At 48.8% G+C, this 22,186-nt stretch overlaps 1 protein-coding gene across 1 annotated transcript in view; it reads right to left on the bottom strand.

The window, feature by feature from the left end:
• Positions 1–22,186, bottom strand: part of ACAP1 (ArfGAP with coiled-coil, ankyrin repeat and PH domains 1) — a 273,447-nt gene that overhangs the window by 10,125 nt on the left and 241,136 nt on the right. The window contains exon 21 of the mRNA XM_083185916.1: positions 5,156–5,205. Within this exon, the coding sequence (XP_083042042.1) occupies positions 5,156–5,205 (50 nt within the window). The remainder of the gene's footprint in view (positions 1–5,155; positions 5,206–22,186) is intronic.

Below are 22,186 nucleotides of genomic sequence, written 5' to 3'. Positions count from 1 at the left end.
CACACACATAGCGCACCCACGCACTTCTTATACACACACACACATAGCGCACCCACGCACTTATTATACACAAACATAGCGCACCCACGCACTTATTACACACACACATAGCGCACCCACGCACTTATTATACACACACATAGCGCACCCACGCACTTATTATACACACACATAGCGCACCCACGCACTTATTATACACACACACATAGCGCACCCACGCACTTATTATACACCCACGCACTTATACACACACATAGCGCACCCACGCACTTATACACACACACATAGCGCACCCACACACTTATTATACACACACATAGCGCACCCACGCACTTATTATACACACACACATAGCGCACCCATGCACTTATTATACACACACACATAGCGCACCCACGCACTTATTATACACACACACATAGCGCACCCACGCACTTATTATACACACACACATAGCGCACCCACGCACTTATTATACACACACACATAGCGCACCCACGCACTTATTATACTGACATACCACTCCCACCTGCTTCTTCCTTTCCATCACTTCCCTTACCTTATTATACCGACATAGCGCACCCACGCACTTATTATACACACACATAGCGCACCCACGCACTTATTATACACACACACATAGCGCACCCACGCACTTATTATACACACACATAGCGCACTCACGCACTTATTATACACACACAAAGCGCACCCATGCACTTATTATACACACACACATAGCGCACCCACGCACTTATTATACACATACACATAGCACACCCACGCACTTATTATACACACACACACACATAGCGCACCCACGCACTTATTATACACACACATAGCGCACCCACGCACTTATTACACACACACATAGCGCACCCACGCACTTATTATACACACACACATAGCGCACCCACGCACTTATTATACACACACACATAGTGCACCCACGCACTTATTATATGCGCACCCACGCACTTATTATACACACACACATAGCGCACCCACGCACTTATTATACACACACATAGCGCACCCACACACTCATTATACACACACACACATAGCACCCACGCACTGATTATACACACATACATAGCGCACCCACGCACTGATTATACACACACATAGCGCACCCACGCACTGATTATACACACACACATAGCGCACCCATGCACTTATTATACACACACACACATAGCGCACCCACACACTTATTATACACATAGCGCACCCACGCACTTATTATATACACACACATAGCGCACCCACGCACTGATTATACACACACACATAGCGCACCCACGCACTTATTATACACACACATAGCGCACTCACGCACTTATTATACACACACAAAGCGCACCCACGCACTTATTATACACACACACACATAGCGCACCCACGCACTGATTATACACACACACATAGCGCACCCACGCACATATTATACACACACACACATAGCGCACCCACGCACTTATTATACACCCATGCACTTTTTATACACACACACACACATAGCACACCCACACACTTATTATACACACATAGCGCACCCACGCACTTATTATACACACACACACATAGCGCACCCACGCACTTATTATACACACACATAGCGCACCCACGCACTTATTTTACACACACACATAGCGCACCCACGAACTTCTTATACACACACACAGCGCACCCAGGCACTTATTATACACACACACACACATAGCGCACCCAGGCACTTATTATACACACACACATAGCGCACCCACGCACTTATTACACACACACATAGCGCACCCAGGCACTTATTATACACACACATAGCACACTCACACACTTATTATACACACATAGCGCACCCACGCACTTTTTATACACACACACATAGCGCACCCACGCACTTTTTATACACACACACATAGCGCACCCACGCACTTATTATACACACACACATAGTGCACCCACGCACTTATTATATGCGCACCCACGCACTTATTATACACACACACATAGCGCACCCATGCACTTATTATACACACACATAGCGCACCCACACACTTATTATACACACACACACATAGCACCCACGCACTAATACATACATACTAATACATACATAGCGCACCCACGCACTGATTATACACACACACATAGCGCACCCACGCACTTATTATACACACACACACATAGCACACCCACGCACTTTTTATACACACATAGCGCACCCACGCACTTATTATACACACACACAGCGCACCCACGCACTTATTATACACACACATAGCGCACCCACGCACTTATTTTACACACACACACATAGCGCACCCACGCACTTCTTATACACACACACAGCGCACCCACGCACTTATTATACACACACACACATAGCGCACTCACGCATTTATTTTTACACACACATAGCGCACCCAGGCACTTATTATACACACACACATAGCGCACCCACGCACTTATTACACACACACATAGCGCACCCAGGCACTTATTATACACACACACATAGCGCACCCACACACTTATTATACACACACATAGCGCACCACGCACTTATTATACACACACACATAGCGCACCCACGCACTTATTATACACACACATAGCACACCCACGAACTTATTATACACACACATAGCACACCCACGCACTTATTATACACACACACACATAGCGCACCCATGCACTTATTATACACACACATAGCGCACCCACACACTTATTATACACACACATAGCACACCCACGCACTTATTATACACACACACATAGCGCACCCATGCACTTATTATACACACACATAGCACACCCACGCACTTATATTACACACACACTTAGCACACCCACGCACTTATTATACACACACATAGCGCACCACACACTTATTATACACACACATAGCGCACCCACCCACTTATTATACACACACATAGCGCACCCACGTACTTATTATACACACACAAATAGCGCACCCACGCACTTATTATACACACACATAGCGCACCCACGCACTTATTATACACACACATAGCGCACCCACGCACTTATTATACACACACACATAGCGCACCCACGCACTTATACACACACATAGCGCACCCACGCACTTATTATACACACACACATAGCGCACCCACGCACTTATTATACACACACATAGCGCACCCACGCACTTATTATACACACACACACATAGCGCACCCACGCACTTATACACACACATAGCGCACCCACGCACTTATACACACACACATAGCGCACCCACGCACTTATTATACACACACACATAGCGCACCCACGCACTTATTATACACACACACATAGCGCACCCACGCACTTATTATACACACACATAGCACACCCACGAACTTATTATACACACACATAGCACACCCACGCACTTATTATACACACACACACATAGCGCACCCATGCACTTATTATACACACACATAGCGCACCCACGCACTTATTATACACACACATAGCACACCCACGCACTTATTATACACACACACATAGCGCACCCATGCACTTATTATACACACACACATAGCACACCCACGCACTTATTATACACACACACTTAGCACACCCACGCACTTATTATACACACACATAGCGCACCACACACTTATTATACACACACATAGCGCACCCACGCACTTATTATACACACACATAGCGCACCCACGCACTTATTATACACACACATAGCGCACCCACGCACTTATTATACACACACAAATAGCGCACCCATGCACTTATTATACACACACATAGCGCACCCACGCACTTATTATACACACACATAGCGCACCCACGCACTTATTATACACACACACATAGCGCACCCACGCACTTATTATATACACACACATAGCGCACCCACGCACTTATTATACACACACACATAGCGCAGCCACGCACTTATTATACACACATAGTGCACCCACGCACTTATTATACACACACATAGCGCACCCACGCACTTATTATACACACACATAGCGAATTCACGCACTTATTATACACACATAGCGCACCCACGCACTTATTATACACACACACATAGCGCACCCACGCACTTATTATATACACACACAGCGCTCCCACGCACTTATTATACACACACAGAGCACCCACGCACTTATTATACACACACACAGCGCTCCCACGCACTTATTATACACACACACATAGCGCAGCCACGCACTTATTATACACACATAGTGCACCCACGCACTTATTATACACACACATAGCGAATTCACGCACTTATTATACACACATAGTGCACCCACGCACTTATTATACACACATAGTGCACCCACGCACTTATTATACACACACACATAGCGCACCCACGCACTTATTATATACACACACACATAGCGCACCCACGCACTTATTATACACACATAGTGCACCCACGCACTTATTATACACACACATAGCGCACCCACGCACTTATTATACACACACATAGCGCACCCACGCACTTATTATACACACACACATAGCGCACCCACGCACTTATTATATACACACACATAGCGCACCCACGCACTTATTATACACACACACATAGCGCAGCCACGCACTTATTATACACACATAGTGCACCCACGCACTTATTATACACACACATAGCGCACCCACGCACTTATTATACACACACATAGCGAATTCACGCACTTATTATACACACATAGCGCACCCACGCACTTATTATACACACACACATAGCGCACCCACGCACTTATTATATACACACACAGCGCTCCCACGCACTTATTATACACACACAGAGCACCCACGCACTTATTATACACACACACAGCGCTCCCACGCACTTATTATACACACACACATAGCGCAGCCACGCACTTATTATACACACATAGTGCACCCACGCACTTATTATACACACACATAGCGAATTCACGCACTTATTATACACACATAGTGCACCCACGCACTTATTATACACACATAGTGCACCCACGCACTTATTATACACACACACATAGCGCACCCACGCACTTATTATATACACACACACATAGCGCACCCACGCACTTATTATACACACATAGTGCACCCACGCACTTATTATACACACACATAGTGCACCCACCTGCTTGGCCAAGAGCAATATCCGCCTCCCGCATCTTCACTAATCTCAGCCTGCAAAGGAAAAGTAATAGGTCATGTTCTTTTCTTTTATCACTCGCCATCCAGCTATGCTCAGATACAGGTATACCGCCGATGGTCCGGAACATTTTCTGTGCATGGGCGTAACACGCAGTATGCACAAGTGTCCGTGGGAATAACTTCCGTGGACACTGCAGGTGACACGGATGCATCAGTGGTGGTACAGGTATAAAGCGTAAACTTGAGTCCATATCGGCGAAGGCAAAAGTTGAAATATTATGAAAAGTGAAGAAGATGTCATTGAAATCCCAGTACTTGTTTAGTTTCACGGCGGCAGCGCGCGCCACTCTGTGTTTGAATCTTGGCAGCTTGCCAGACTGCCCTACTTCTCTAAACTACGTTATCAGTGTAGCGCCTGTTTGAATCCTGGCAGCTCGCCAGCTGCCTTACTTCTGTAATCTAAGTTATCAGCGTCCTACGCTAAATCCGCAGCGGCCCAGCACTGACAGGTTATTCTGGCACTTGTAGTTCCACAGAGAAATAGACAGACCGGCACACTGCTAAATAAAGGGGGCGTCTAAAGTAGACACCCCGGCAAACTGCGCTAACAAAGGGGTCATCAAAATGTAGAAGCTGTAGCATCTTAATTTAGACGCGAACAAAGGGTGCATCTAAATAGGGTACATAGGGGTGCAGTGTGCAAAACACTATTAAACCTATTAACAATGACACTTGTCGAGGTAAAAGCGGTCGACCTTGTTTATTCCACTATCCATGCCAGTCCGAAGCGTGGCGAGCACAGCGAACCCCACAAGGGGATGCGGTACGCGTCCTACCAACGTTTTCATACCCCCACTATCCACGTCGGCATGAAGTTGATTTCATATAGTGTGGCGAGTGTACGGGAATACATGTGAAGTTATATCCACGTACGCTCGCCACGCTATATAGAATCAACTCCACGCCGACGTGGATAGTGGGGGTATGAAAAGGTCGGAAGGACGCGTACCACGTCCCCTCGCTGTGCTCGCCACGCTTCGGGCTGGTGTGGATAGTGGGGTTGTTTCAGGAACACAACCCCTGCTCTCCCTGTATAATAATAATAACAGGAACCACAGGCTGCTCCCCCGGCATAATACCAGGACACCACAGGCTGCTCCCCCTGCATAATTCCAGGATACCACAGGCTGCCCCCCCCCTCCCCCCTGGCTGCTACCACAGGCTGCTCCCCATTCATAATAGCAGGAGGTCACTACAAGCTGCTCCCCCTGCAAAACATCAGGAGGACACCACAGGCTGCTCCCCCAGCGTATTAACAGGATACCACAGGCTGCCCCCCCCCCTCCCCCCTGGCTGCTACCACAGGCTGCTCCCCATTCATAATAACAGGAGGACACCACAGGCTGCTCCCCCAGCGTATTAACAGGATACCACAGGCTGCTCCCCCGGCATAATACCAGAACACCACAGGCTGCTCCCCCTGCATATTATGGCACCCTGCCCCCAAGCCCATCCCGCCCCTGGGAAAGGCGTCTATATAGTAGAACACAGGCGTCTCTGTATAGTATGACACAGGGGATGATGTCTGTATAGTATGACACAGGGGTGATGTCTGTATAGTATGACACAGGGGTGATGTCTGTATAGTATGACACAGGGGTGATGTCTGTATAGTATGACACAGGGATGATGTCTGTATAGTATGACACAGGGGTGATGTCTGTATAGTATGACACAGGGGTGATGTCTGTATAGTATGACACAGGGGTGATGTCTGTATAGTATGACACAGGGGTGATGTCTGTATAGTATGACACAGGGGTGATGTCTGTATAGTATGACACAGGGGTGATGTCTGTATAGTATGACACAGGGATGATGTCTGTATAGTATGACACAGGGGTGATGTCTGTATAGTATGACACAGGGGTGATGTCTGTATAGTATGACACAGGGGTGATGTCTGTATAGTACCATGTCAGACAACCGAGCACCAACTATGGCACATGGGGCCTTATTCTGGTTGACTCTGGAAATGCCCGAACGAAATGCACGTCGGACATTCCAGGAACACACGCCCACAGGTTGTCCGCATCCGTTCGTGGGGACTTTCTAAGAAGAGGGAGTGTCTTCAGACTGCATTCACACGTCCTTGTGCGGTCAGATATCACAGAGTTGGCACGGTCCATACTGCGTCCGAACGGACGGGAAGCTGGCCGTACGCACCGAGTTGGTGTATTTGCGCAAACTATCAGTAACTATTCGGAAATCATGCTTCAGCAACATGACACATTTATCCAATTAGGCTACCTCGTAACATATATATTATTTTTAAATCTAATCAATTACTTCCTAATTGACAATTAAGCACACTTGTGTTCCTAGTGTTTCTGCTGTGGCTATGTGTAAAATTTGATACACATTTTATATTATTTCCCCTTATGTTCCCATGTGCAAACTAACATGGTGCAGAAATGTTATAATTTCACATTATTATTTATTAAATATATATTTTTCCCACACATGTGCTGTTTCACATTAATGTAATAGGCAGGTGTGCATATAGATTTGGGTAACAGAATTATGTCCATTGAGTGCAGTGTAAATGTGGGTCAGATACCAACAATACAGTTGTGTTTGCAGCATATATTCTAGTATTTTGTAATCGGCCATTTAGGCAGCAATGCTTCCAATTGAACCTGTGAAAAGAGTGTAATTAATGAGTAATGACCAGAGGAGTGGATTGTATTGTGTTCAGCTGCAAGTGTTTAAGGTGCGGGCGTACTAATTGGGCGATCCGAATGCCTAGCGCATGAACCATTGCCCTCCGAGAAGTGAAAGCTGCTTACAAAGAAATAAGGATTAAAAAGGGTTGAGATTACCTGAAGGGTAAAAAAAGGGGCAGACTAGATGGGCCAAATGGTTCTTATCTGCCGTCACATTCTATGTTTCTATGGACACTGGAGATTTCTGCCGTGTTGGTTCGCTTGCACTCGGTGTCCGGTCCGAATGCACACCTACCAATGTTTGTACACTCCCACGTCTACGCCCAGATTTACGCCCAGTTTCGCCCACTTTCAAACCGCGTCCTTATACACGCCCACATGACGCCCACATGACGCCCATATTACGCCCATATTTCCCGAGGAATTCGGTGGACATTTGTAGACGGTATTGCTTACACATGCGCAGGTAGCTAAAAACCGCCATCCGAAAGAATTCGGAACAGACCGCACCAACCAGAATAAGGCCCACAATGTAAATGCATTAAGGCTATATACAGGGGGAAATGTACTAACATCCCTGATTACGGTGATCCCTTGTAAGAACGGGAATGACCGGGATCGGGCTGAAAATACAATCTGAGAAAACGGCTAATTTACTAATCCGCCGTATTATCAGGATTCATATATTCCGATGGTGAAGTGATTCGTGTTTCTCCAGCAGCCAAATACGGATGAGCATGAAGCATCGCACAGAGCAGTCAGAATATCCAGATCCGTGCCAGATCAGTGAGTGATCCGTGCCAGATCAGTGAGTGATCCGTGCCTGATCAGTCAGTATATCCAGATCCGTGCCAGATCAGTGAGTGATCCGTGCCTGATCAGTCAGAATATCCAGATCCGTGCCAGATCAGTGAGTGATCCATGCCAGTTCATTGAGTGATCCATGCCAGATCAGTGAGTGATCCATGCCAGATCAGTCAGAATATCCAGATCCGTGCCAGATCAGTGAGGGATCCATGCCAGATCAGTCAGAATATACAGATCCGTGCCAGATCAGTCAGAATATCCAGATCCGTGCCAGATCAGTGAGTGATCCATGCCAGATCAGTCAGAATATCCAGATCCGTGCCAGATCAGTGAGTGATCCATGCCAGATCAGTGAGTGATCCATGCCAGATCAGTGAGTGATCCATGCCAGATCAGTCAGAATATCCAGATCCGTGCCAGATCAGTCAGAATATCCAGATCCGTGCCAGATCAGTGAGTGATCCATGCCAGATCAGTGAGTGATCCATGCCAGATCAGTCAGAATATCCAGATCCGTGCCAGATCAGTGAGTGATCCATGCCAGATCAGTGAGTGATCCATGCCGGATCCGTCAGACTATCCAGATCCATGCCAGATCAGTGAGTGATCCATGCCAGATCAGTCAGAACATCCAGATCCGTGCCAGATCAGTGAGTGATCCATGCCAGATCAGTCAGAACATCCAGATCCGTGCCAGATCAGTAAGTGATCCATGCCGGATCCGTCAGACTATCCAGATCCATGCCAGATCAGTGAGTGATCCATGCCAGATCAGTCAGAACATCCAGATCCGTGCCAGATCAGTGAGTGATCCATGCCAGATCAGTCAGAACATCCAGATCCATGCCAGATCAGTGAGTGATCCATGCCAGATCAGTCAGAACATCCAGATCCGTGCCAGATCAGTGAGTGATCCATGCCAGATCAGTCAGAACATCCAGATCCGTGCCAGATCAGTAAGTGATCCATGCCGGATCCGTCAGACTATCCAGATCCATGCCAGATCAGTGAGTGATCCATGCCAGATCAGTCAGAACATCCAGATCCGTGCCAGACCAGTGAGTGATCCGTGCCAGGTCAGTCAGAATATACAGATCCGTGCCATGCCTCTCACACACAAACATAACAAAGTAAAACTTTCATACACCATCCATACATCCGGAAAATTTGTGGTTGACCCCTGAATGACTTCTGCCCACCCTAGAGACCTATGGTAAAACTTTAACATAGGCCTCTATGGTTATATGCGTTAGCACATGTTAATCATCAAGGAGCCACGCACAGCTGGTCAGGTGCGGATTTCCCTTGGACCCAGGCCCTGATAGGCTGAAAGAACCCCTGTGACTGATTTCCCGGGAGGGATTCCCTCATTCTCAGGAAGGGGCGCAAGTGTCAACACAGAGGAGCATCGCACGGATCCGGCTGGTGTGAGTGACCCATGCAGGCTTCAGCACCATACGATATATGATAGTAAAAAGGGTGACCATCATAGGACCGATGGCCATATATGTCTGAATTGTATCAATGGTTGACTCATTTGTACACTCGGATTCGGCTGATGCAGAGAAACTACTGAGAAGATTCTCCGTTTCCCCACAATACGACTCAGCCAGAACCGACCTTCGTCCCAGCATTTAGAACATCTGGAAATCAGTAACATTCCAGGATGTGCGGACCTGAGAACGCTGCAACTCACAGAGGATTTATGGTGTGTCCCCAAACACACGCACACACACAAGCACACACACACACAAGCACGCACGCACACACACAAGCCCACGCACGTACACAAGCACACACACACAAGCGCACGCACGCACGTACACAAGCACACGCACGTACACAAGCACACACACACAAGCGCACGCACGTACACAAGCACACACGCAAGCACACGCACGTACACAAGCCCACGCACACACACACACACACAAGCACGTACACAAGCACACACACACAAGCGCACGCACGCACGTACACAAGCACACGCACACACACAAGCACACGCACGTACACAAGCACACACACATACACAAGCACACACACAAGCACACGCATGCATGCACGTACACAAGCACACATACAAGCACACGCACGTACACAAGCACACACACAAGCACACACACACACACAAGCGCACGCACGTACACAAGCACACACACAAGCATGCACACGTACACACACAAGCACACGCACGTACACAAGCACACGCACGTACACAAGCGCACGCACGCACGTACACAAGCACACACACACACACACAAGCACACACACAAGCACACGCACGTACACAAGCACACGCACATATACAAGCACACACACACATACAAGCACACGCACACAGCTGGTATGTTATAATCCATAAAGGAATTCAGAGCCCATGAAGGAAATCCACACACTGCTTTATTGCATATTAATGCCGTTTATGGTACTATGTAGTATTGCTTTGCATTTGTGCGTCTGACAGGGATATATGTGATCGGTCCCATCTAGTGGTCAGCGCAGTGGTGATGTAGTTTAATTGTGAACCTCATAGCCCACTGTAGCAAGGTTCTCAGGGGATTCTGGGTAATTCAGTGGAGGCATCCATTCCCTTATAATGCCATCTAAACATCACCTGATGCAGGGCCGTCTTTTCGTATGGGCTTAATGGGGATTTGCCCAGGGGCCCCAGGTGTATAAGGGCCCTATGCTAATAGCTGAAGATCCCTTTATTCCAGGGATACCAGAATTTTGAAAACCGGCCCTGCGGAACTGAAGATATCCAACGTTATCAGTTAGCAGTCCACATCCGACCTGTTAATTGCAATTCCCAGTCATATTTCTCAGGTTCTCTCTGACTTAGAGTTTTTCTGAGAGTATATTCCAAAAGCTGGGACTCTCCCCTTTCTGACGACACTAGCGGCTTGTCTCTGTCATGCCCAGAACCAGAGATATCAGCCTCCCAGCAGCCGGTCCCTGCTCCAGCTCCAGTTTTATATTTTTGTCAATGGATTGCTCTGGCTCCTGATCTCTGATCCCCAAGTTCCCAGCACCTCCTGAAAGTTGGGACTAGGTTTTTATACTATTGAAGGCTAAGAAATCTATTTCCAGATAATGGCGATATCTGCAGTCAGACAAGCTGCCCTTCCACTGGAAAATAACGAATATTAAGCCCACTCCATTATCCAACCGTCCCCTGTGTATAAAACACCCCCTACCTCCCTGGCAGTCATTTACAAGGGACCCTTCATACAGCTCAGTGCCCCCTTCCACACGTTAGTGTTCACCCTCCCACCACCTGTGCAGTATAGGAGTAATTAGCAGAAGTTACTGCTCCAGGTCCTACATGCTGAGTGGAAGATAGAGCACCCCCTGCCACCCGTGGGACATCAAAGCTGCTACTGATACCACCCCCCACCCCTAGGAGGGGAGAATGGGTAAGGGCCCCAGTGCATTGCTTTGCCCAGGGGCCCACACTGCTGTTAAGACTGCCCTGACCCGATGGTAAGAATACCACCCCCTGTACGTATGCTGACTGCAGCTGCTTGGTTTCACGTCTGTACGATGGCATTGCGTTATCCGGCCTGCGCCTGGTGTCACTTGTTTCCTAGAACGGTGCCCACTCAGCTATTTCCTTAGTGGGCTATTCTGCGTAGTGAATCGCATCGCAGGGGCCATTTTAGTGCCATGCGATGCGGTTTTTTTCATGTAATTTATTCACTGCTCTGTGTGCCCCACAGCATCGCATCGCACCTCCCCCAAATCTCAGGGAATGCGCTGCCATTACATCAGTGTTGCCGACTTTAAAAAAATCCTCTCCGGGAGAAGCCCGGAGAGGAATCCGGCATTACGAGTTTTTGGGGGCGGGGCTTAACTGTGACGTCATTGAGCCCCGCCCCCATGACAGCAAATAGCAGAAATAACTGCTATCCATGGAGGGGGCGGGGCTAAAACGTCACGATTGTGCCGTTTTAGCTCCGCCCCCTCCCCTGAGACCCGCGGATTGCGGCATATAAATGCCGCGATCGGGGGGCTCAGTGGGGGTCCCCCTGATTCCGGGAGGGTTGCCCACCCTTCCGGGGGCCGGGAGGAAGGACCCGATTTTCGGGAGACTCCCGCAAATTCCGGGAGGGTCGGCAACCCTGCATTACATTAGGTATACAATAATATGATCGTATAGGTCCTAAAAATAGGTTTTACCACCACCCCCCCCCCCCCACTATCGCGGTGGCGGAACGAGTCTACCGACTTTTTCATACCCCAACTATCCACGTCGGCGTGGAGTTGATTTTATATAGTTTGGCGAGCCACCGAGCCCGAAGCGAGGGGACGCGGAATACATGTAAAGTAATCCGCGTCCGCTCGCCACGCTTCGGGCTCGCTGCGCTCGCCACACTATATAAAATCGGCTCTACGCTGTATGGTGGGGGTATGAAAAAGTCGGGGGACACATTCTACTTTGCTCGCCACGCTTCAGGGTATCGTGGATAGTGGGGGGGTGCGTAAAACCTATTTTTAGGACATACCATCATAGCATTGTATAGCCAATGTCATGGCATCACGCACCCTGTAAAACCACATACGAATGCATACGATTTTGCGAGAGATGCGATGCAATACGGTGCGATATAGTGGGGGGGAAGTACCATTGAAAAAATTACATTACCGCTATAATGGCCCACGCAATGCGATGCGATTTCCCTAAGGTGCCGTACGTAGAAAATCTGGGCGCGGTTCTAGAAAACACCGTTCTGCAGAGCATCACATCTGACTGGGACTATGTACACAGTGATGGTTCTGCTGTCTGTCTGGTATTGTGATGGTACCGCTGTTACCGTTCTGCAGAGCATCACATCTGACTGGGACTATGTACACAGTGATGGTTCTGCTGTCTGTCTGTCTGGTATTGTGGTGGTACCGCTGTGACCGTTCTGCAGAGCATCACATCTGACTGGGACTATGTACACAGTGATGGTTCTGCTGTCTGTCTGGTATTGTGGTGGTACCGCTGTGGCCGTCCTGCAGAGCATCACATCTGACTGGGACTATGTACACAGTGATGGTTCTGCTGTCTGTCTGGTATTGTGGTGGTACCGCTGTTACCGTTCTGCAGAGCATCACATCTGACTGGGACTATGTACACAGTGATGGTTCTGCTGTCTGTCTGGTATTGTGGTGGTACCGCTGTTACCGTTCTGCAGAGCATCACATCTGACTGGGACTATGTACACAGTGATGGTTCTGCTGTCTGTCTGGTATTGTGGTGGTACCGCTGTTACCGTTCTGCAGAGCATCACATCTGACTGGGACTATGTACACAGTGATGGTTCTGCTGTCTGTCTGGTATTGTGGTGGTACGGCTGTTACCGTCCTGCAGAGCATCACATCTGACTGGGACTATGTACACAGTGATGGTTCTGCTGTCTGTCTGGTATTGTGGTGGTACCGCTGTTACCGTTCTGCAGAGCATCACATCTGACTGGGACTATGTACACAGTGATGGTTCTGCTGTCTGTCTGGTATTGTGGTGGTACCGCTGTTACCGTTCTGCAGAGCATCACATCTGACTGGGACTATGTACACAGTGATGGTTCTGCTGTCTGTCTGGTATTGTGGTGGTACCGCTGTTACCGTTCGGCAGAGCATCACATCTGACTGGGACTATGTACACAGTAATGGTTCTGCTGTCTGTCTGGTATTGTGGTGATACCGCTGTTACCGTTCTGCAGAGCATCACATCTGACTGGGACTATGTACACAGTGATGGTTCTGCTGTCTGTCTGGTATTGTGGTGGTACCGCTGTTACCGTTCTGCAGAGCATCACATCTGACTGGGACTATGTACACAGTGATGGTTCTGCTGTCTGTCTGGTATTGTGGTGGTACCGCTGTGACCGTTCTGCAGAGCATCACATCTGACTGGGACTATGTACACAGTGATGGTTCTGCTGTCTGTCTGTCTGGTATTGTGGTGGTACTGCTGTTACCGTTCTGCAGAGCATCACATCTGACTAGGACTATGTACACAGTGATGGTTCTGCTGTCTGTCTGGTATTGTGGTGGTACCGCTGTTACCGTTCTGCAGAGCATCACATCTGACTGGGACTATGTACACAGTGATGGTTCTGCTGTCTGTCTGGTATTGTGGTGGTACCGCTGTGACCGTTCTGCAGAGCATCACATCTGACTGGGACTATGTACACAGTGATGGTTCTGCTGTCTGTCTGGTATTGTGGTGGTACCGCTGTTACCGTTCTGCAGAGCATCACATCTGACTGGGACTATGAACACAGCGATGGTTCTGCTGTCTGTCTGTCTGGTATTGTGGTGGTACCGCTGTGACCGTTCTGCAGAGCATCACATCTGACTGGTACTATGTACACAGTGATGGTTCTGCTGTCTGTCTGGTATTGTGGTGGTACCGCTGTTACCGTCCTGCAGAGCATCACATCTGACTGGGACTATGTACACAATGATGGTTCTGCTGTCTGTCTGGTATTGTGGTGGTACCGCTGTTACCGTTCTGCAGAGCATCACATCTGACTGGGACTATGTACACAGTGATGGTTCTGCTGTCTTTCTGTCTGGTATTGTGGTTGTACCGCTGTTACCGTTCTGCAGAGCATCACATCTGACTGGGACTATGTACACAGTGATGGTTCTGCTGTCTGTCTGTCTGGTATTGTGGTGGTACCGCTGTTACCGTTCTGCAGAGCATCACATCTGACTGGGACTATGTACACAGTGATGGTTCTGCTGTCTGTCTGGTATTGTGGTGATACCGCTGTTACCGTTCTGCAGAGCATCACATCTGACTGGGACTATGTACACAGTGATGGTTCTGCTGTCTGTCTGGTATTGTGATGGTACCGCTGTGACCGTTCTGCAGAGCATCACATCTGACTGGGACTATGTACACAGTGATGGTTCTGCTGTCTGTCTGTCTGGTATCGTGGTGGTACCGCTGTTACCGTTCTGCAGAGCATCACATCTGACTGGGACTATGTACACAGTGATGGTTCTGCTGTCTGTCTGGTATCGTGGTGGTACCGCTGTTACCGTTCTGCAGAGCATCACATCTGACTGGGACTATGTACACAGTGATGGTTCTGCTGTCTGTCTGGTATTGTGGTGGTACCGCTGTGACCGTTCTGCAGAGCATCACATCTGACTGGGACTATGTACACAGTGATGGTTCTGCTGTCTGTCTGGTATTGTGGTGGTACCGCTGTTACCGTTCTGCAGAGCATCACATCTGACTGGGACTATGTACACAGTGATGGTTCTGCTGTCTGTCTGGTATTGTGGTGGTACCGCTGTTACCGTTCTGCAGAGCATCACATCTGACTGGGACTATGTACACAGTGATGGTTCTGCTGTCTGTCTGGTATTGTGGTGGTACCGCTGTTACCGTCCTGCAGAGCATCACATCTGACTGGGACTATGTACACAGTGATGATTCTGCTGTCTGTCTGGTATTGTGGTGGTACCGCTGTTACCGTTCTGCAGAGCATCACATCTGACTGGGACTATGTACACAGTGATGGTTCTGCTGTCTGTCTGGTATTGTGGTGGTACCGCTGTTACCGTTCTGCAGAGCATCACATCTGACTGGGACTATGTACACAGTGATGGTTCTGCTGTCTGTCTGGTATTGTGGTGGTACCGCTGTTACCGTTCGGCAGAGCATCACATCTGACTGGGACTATGTACACAGTAATGGTTCTGCTGTCTGTCTGGTATTGTGGTGGTACCGCTGTTACCGTTCTGCAGAGCATCACATCTGACTGGGACTATGTACACAGTGATGGTTCTGCTGTCTGTCTGGTATTGTGGTGGTACCGCTGTTACCGTTCTGCAGAGCATCACATCTGACTGGGACTATGTACACAGTGATGGTTCTGCTGTCTGTCTGGTATTGTGGTGGTACCGCTGTGACCGTTCTGCAGAGCATCACATCTGACTGGGACTATGTACACAGTGATGGTTCTGCTGTCTGTCTGTCTGGTATTGTGGTGGTACTGCTGTTACCGTTCTGCAGAGCATCACATCTGACTAGGACTATGTACACAGTGATGGTTCTGCTGTCTGTCTGGTATTGTGGTGGTACCGCTGTTACCGTTCTGCAGAGCATCACATCTGACTGGGACTATGTACACAGTGATGGTTCTGCTGTCTGTCTGGTATTGTGGTGGTACCGCTGTGACCGTTCTGCAGAGCATCACATCTGACTGGGACTATGTACACAGTGATGGTTCTGCTGTCTGTCTTGTATTGTGGTGGTACCGCTGTGACCGTTCTGCAGAGCATCACATCTGACTGGGACTATGTACACAGTGATGGTTCTGCTGTCTGTCTGGTATTGTGGTGGTACCGCTGTTACCGTCCTGCAGAGCATCACATCTGACTGGGACTATGTACACAGTGATGGTTCTGTTGTCTGTCTGGTATTGTGGTGGTACCGCTGTTACCGTTCTGCAGAGCATCACATCTGACTGGGACTATGTACACAGTGATGGTTCTGCTGTCTGTCTGGTATTGTGGTGGTACCGCTGTTACCGTCCTGCAGAGCATCACATCTGACTGGGACTATGTACACAGTGATGGTTCTGCTGTCTGTCTGGTATTGTGGTGGTACCGCTGTGACCGTTCTGCAGAGCATCACATCTGACTGGGACTATGTACACAGTGATGGTTCTGCTGTCTGTCTGTCTGGTATTGTGGTGGTACTGCTGTTACCGTTCTGCAGAGCATCACATCTGACTGGGACTATGTACACAGTGATGGTTCTGCTGTCTGTCTGGTATTGTGGTGGTACCGCTGTTACCGTCCTGCAGAGCATCACATCTGACTGGGACTATGTACACAGTGATGGTTCTGCTGTCTGTCTGGTATTGTGGTGGTACCGCTGTGACCGTTCTGCAGAGCATCACATCTGACTGGGACTATGTACACAGTGATGGTTCTGCGGTCTGTCTTTCTGGTATTGTGGTGGTACCGCTGTTACCGTTCTGCAGAGCATCACATCTGACTGGGACTATGTACACAGTGATGGTTATGCTGTCTGTCTGTCTGGTATTGTGGTGGTACCGCTGTGACCGTTCTGCAGAGCATCACATCTGACTGGGACTATGTACACAGTGATGGTTATGCTGTCTGTCTGGTATTGTGGTGGTACCGCTGTTACCGTTCTGCAGAGCATCACATCTGACTGGGACTATGTACACAGTGATGGTTCTGCTGTCTGTCTGGTATTGTGGTGATACCGCTGTTACCGTCCTGCAGAGCATCACATCTGACTGGGACTATGTACACAGTGATGGTTCTGCTGTCTGTCTGGTATTGTGGTGGTACCGCTGTTACCGTTCTGCAGAGCATCACATCTGACTGGGACTATGTACACAGTGATGGTTCTGCTGTCTGTCTGTCTGGTATTGTGGTGGTACCGCTGTTACCGTTCTGCAGAGCATCACATCTGACTGGGACTATGTACACAGTGATGGTTCTGCTGTCTGTCTGGTATTGTGGTGGTACCGCTGTGACCGTTCTGCAGAGCATCACATCTGACTGGGACTATGTACACAGTGATGGTTATGCTGTCTGTCTGTCTGGTATTGTGGTGGTACCGCTGTGACCGTTCTGCAGAGCATCACATCTGACTGGGACTATGTACACAGTGATGGTTCTGCTGTCTGTCTGTCTGGTATTGTGGTGGTACCGCTGTTACCGTTCTGCAGAGCATCACATCTGACTGGGACTATGTACACAGTGATGGATCTGCTGTCTGTCTGGTATTGTGGTGGTACCGCTGTGACCGTTCTGCAGAGCATCACATCTGACTGGGACTATGTACACAGTGATGGTTCTGCTGTCTGTCTGTCTGGTATTGTGGTGGTACCACTGTTACCGTTCTGCAGAGCATCACATCTGACTGGGACTATGTACACAGTGATGGTTCTGCTGTCTGTCTGGTATTGTGGTGGTACCGCTGTTACCGTTCTGCAGAGCATTACATCTGACTGGGACTATGTACACAGTGATGGTTCTGCTGTCTGTCTGGTATTGTGGTGGTACCGCTGTTACCGTTCTGCAGAGCATCACATCTGACTGGGACTATGTACACAGTGATGGTACTGCGGTCTGTCTGTCTGGTATTGTGGTGGTACCGCTGTTACCGTTCTGCAGAGCATCACATCTGACTGGGACTATGTACACAGTGATGGTTCTGCTGTCTGTCTGGTATTGTGGTGGTACCGCTGTGACCGTTCTGCAGAGCATTACATCTGACTGGGACTATGTACACAGTGATGGTTCTGCTGTCTGTCTGGTATTGTGGTGGTACCGCTGTTACCGTTCTGCAGAGCATCACATCTGACTGGGACTATGTACACAGTAATGGTTCTGCTGTCTGTCTGGTATTGTGGTGGTACCGCTGTTACCGTTCTGCAGAGCATCACATCTGACTGGGACTATGTACACAGTGATGGTTCTGCTGTCTGTCTGGTATTGTGGTGGTACCGCTGTGACCGTTCTGCAGAGCATCACATCTGACTGGGACTATGTACACAGTGATGGTTCTGCTGTCTGTCTGGTATTGTGGTGGTACTGCTGTTACCGTTCTGCAGAGCATCACATCTGACTGGGACTATGTACACAGTAATGGTTCTGCTGTCTGTCTGGTATTGTGGTGGTACCGCTGTTACCGTTCTGCAGAGCATCACATCTGACTGGGACTATGTACACAGTGATGGTTCTGCTGTCTGTCTGGTATTGTGGTGGTCCTGCTGTGACCATTCTGCAGAGCATCACATCTGACTGGGACTATGTACACAGTGATGGTTCTGCTGTCTGTCTGGTATTGTGGTGGTACCGCTGTTACCGTTCTGCAGAGCATCACATCTGACTGGGACTATGTACACAGTGATGGTTCTGCTGTCTGTCTGTCTGGTATTGTGGTGGTACCGCTGTTACCGTTCTGCAGAGCATCACATCTGACTGGGACTATGTACACAGTGATGGTTCTGCTGTCTTTCTGTCTGGTATTGTGGTGGTACCGCTGTGACCGTTCTGCAGAGCATCACATCTGACTGGGACTATGTACACAGTAATGGTTCTGCTGTCTGTCTGGTATTGTGGTGGTACCGCTGTTACCGTTCTGCAGAGCATCACATCTGACTGGGACTATGTACACAGTAATGGTTCTGCTGTCTGTCTGGTATTGTGGTGGTACCGCTGTTACCGTTCTGCAGAGCATCACATCTGACTGGGACTATGTACACAGTGATGGTTCTGCTGTCTGTCTGTCTGTCTGGTATTGTGGTGGTACCGCTGTTACCGTTCTGCAGAGCATCACATCTGACTGGGACTATGTACACAGTAATGGTTCTGCTGTCTGTCTGGTATTGTGGTGGTACCGCTGTTACCGTTCTGCAGAGCATCACATCTGACTGGGACTATGTACACAGTAATGGTTCTGCTGTCTGTCTGGTATTGTGGTGGTACCGCTGTTACCGTTCTGCAGAGCATCACATCTGACTGGGACTATGTACACAGTGATGGTTCTGCTGTCTGTCTGGTATTGTGGTGGTCCTGCTGTGACCATTCTGCAGAGCATCACATCTGACTGGGACTATGTACACAGTGATGGTTCTGCTGTCTGTCTGGTATTGTGGTGGTACCGCTGTTACCGTTCTGCAGAGCATCACATCTGACTGGGACTATGTACACAGTGATGGTTCTGCTGTCTGTCTGTCTGGTATTGTGGTGGTACCGCTGTTACCGTTCTGCAGAGCATCACATCTGACTGGGACTATGTACACAGTGATGGTTCTGCTGTCTGTCTGTCTGGTATTGTGGTGGTACCGCTGTTACCGTTCTGCAGAGCATCACATCTGACTGGGACTATGTACACAGTGATGGTTCTGCTGTCTGTCTGGTATTGTGGTGGTACCGCTGTTACCGTCCTGCAGAGCATCACATCTGACTGGGACTATGTACACAGTGATGGTTCTGCTGTCTGTCTGTCTGGTATTGTGGTGGTACCGCTGTTACCGTTCTGCAGAGCATCACATCTGACTGGGACTATGTACACAGTGATGGTTCTGCTGTCTGTCTGGTATTGTGGTGGTACCACTGTTACCGTTCTGCAGAGCATCACATCTGACTGGGACTATGTACACAGTGATGGTTCTGCTGTCTGTCTGGTATTGTGGTGGTACCGCTGTTACCGTTCTGCAGAGCATCACATCTGACTGGGACTATGTACACAGTGATGGTTCTGCTGTCTGTCTGGTATTGTGGTGGTACCGCTGTTACCGTTCTGCAGAGCATCACATCTGACTGGGACTATGTACACAGTGATGGTTCTGCTGTCTGTCTGTCTGGTATTGTGGTGGTACCGCTGTTACCGTTCTGCAGAGCATCACATCTGACTGGGACTATGTACACAGTGATGGTTCTGCTGTCTGTCTGGTATTGTGGTGGTACCGCTGTTACCGTTCTGCAGAGCATCACATCTGACTGGGACTATGTACACAGTGATGGTTCTGCTGTCTGTCTGTCTGGTATTGTGGTGGTACCGCTGTTACCGTTCTGCAGAGCATCACATCTGACTGGGACTATGTACACAGTGATGGTTCTGCTGTCTGTCTGGTATTGTGGTGGTACCGCTGTGACTGTTCTGCAGAGCATCACATCTAACTGGGACTATGTACACAGTGATGGTTCTGTTGTCTGTCTGGTATTGTGGTGGTACCTCTGTTACCGTTCTGCAGAGCATCACATCTGACTGGGACTATGTACACAGTGATGGTTCTGCTGTCTGTCTGGTTTTGTGGTGGTACCGCTGTTACCGTTCTGCAGAGCATCACATCTGACTGGGACTATGTACACAGTGATGGTTCTGCGGTCTGTCTGTCTGGTATTGTGGTGGTACCGCTGTTACCGTTCTGCAGAGCATCACATCTGACTGGGACGATGTACACAGTGATGGTTCTGCTGTCTGTCTGTCTGGTATTGTGGTGGTACCGCTGTTACCGTCCTGCAGAGCATCACATCTGACTGGGACTATGTACACAGTGATGGTTCTGCTGTCTGTCTGGTTTTGTGGTGGTACCGCTGTTACCGTTCTGCAGAGCATCACATCTGACTGGGACTATGTACACAGTGATGGTTCTGCGGTCTGTCTGTCTGGTATTGTGGTGGTACCGCTGTTACCGTTCTGCAGAGCATCACATCTGACTGGGACGATGTACACAGTGATGGTTCTGCTGTCTGTCTGTCTGGTATTGTGGTGGTACCGCTGTTACCGTTCTGCAGAGCATCACATCTGACTGGGACTATGTACACAGTGATGGTTCTGCTGTCTTTCTGTCTGGTATTGTGGTGGTACCTCTGTTACCGTTCTGCAGAGCATCACATCTGACTGGGACTATGTACACAGTGATGGTTCTGCTGTCTGTCTGGTATTGTGGTGGTACCGCTGTTACCGTCCTGCAGAG

This window comes from Crinia signifera, chromosome 4 (assembly GCF_055691185.1).
Source record: "Crinia signifera chromosome 4, ASM5569118v1, whole genome shotgun sequence".
Lineage (NCBI taxonomy): Eukaryota > Metazoa > Chordata > Amphibia > Anura > Myobatrachidae > Crinia > Crinia signifera.
The sequence above is the reverse complement of the archived record's forward strand: the minus strand, read 5'-3'. Positions and strand labels throughout refer to the sequence as shown.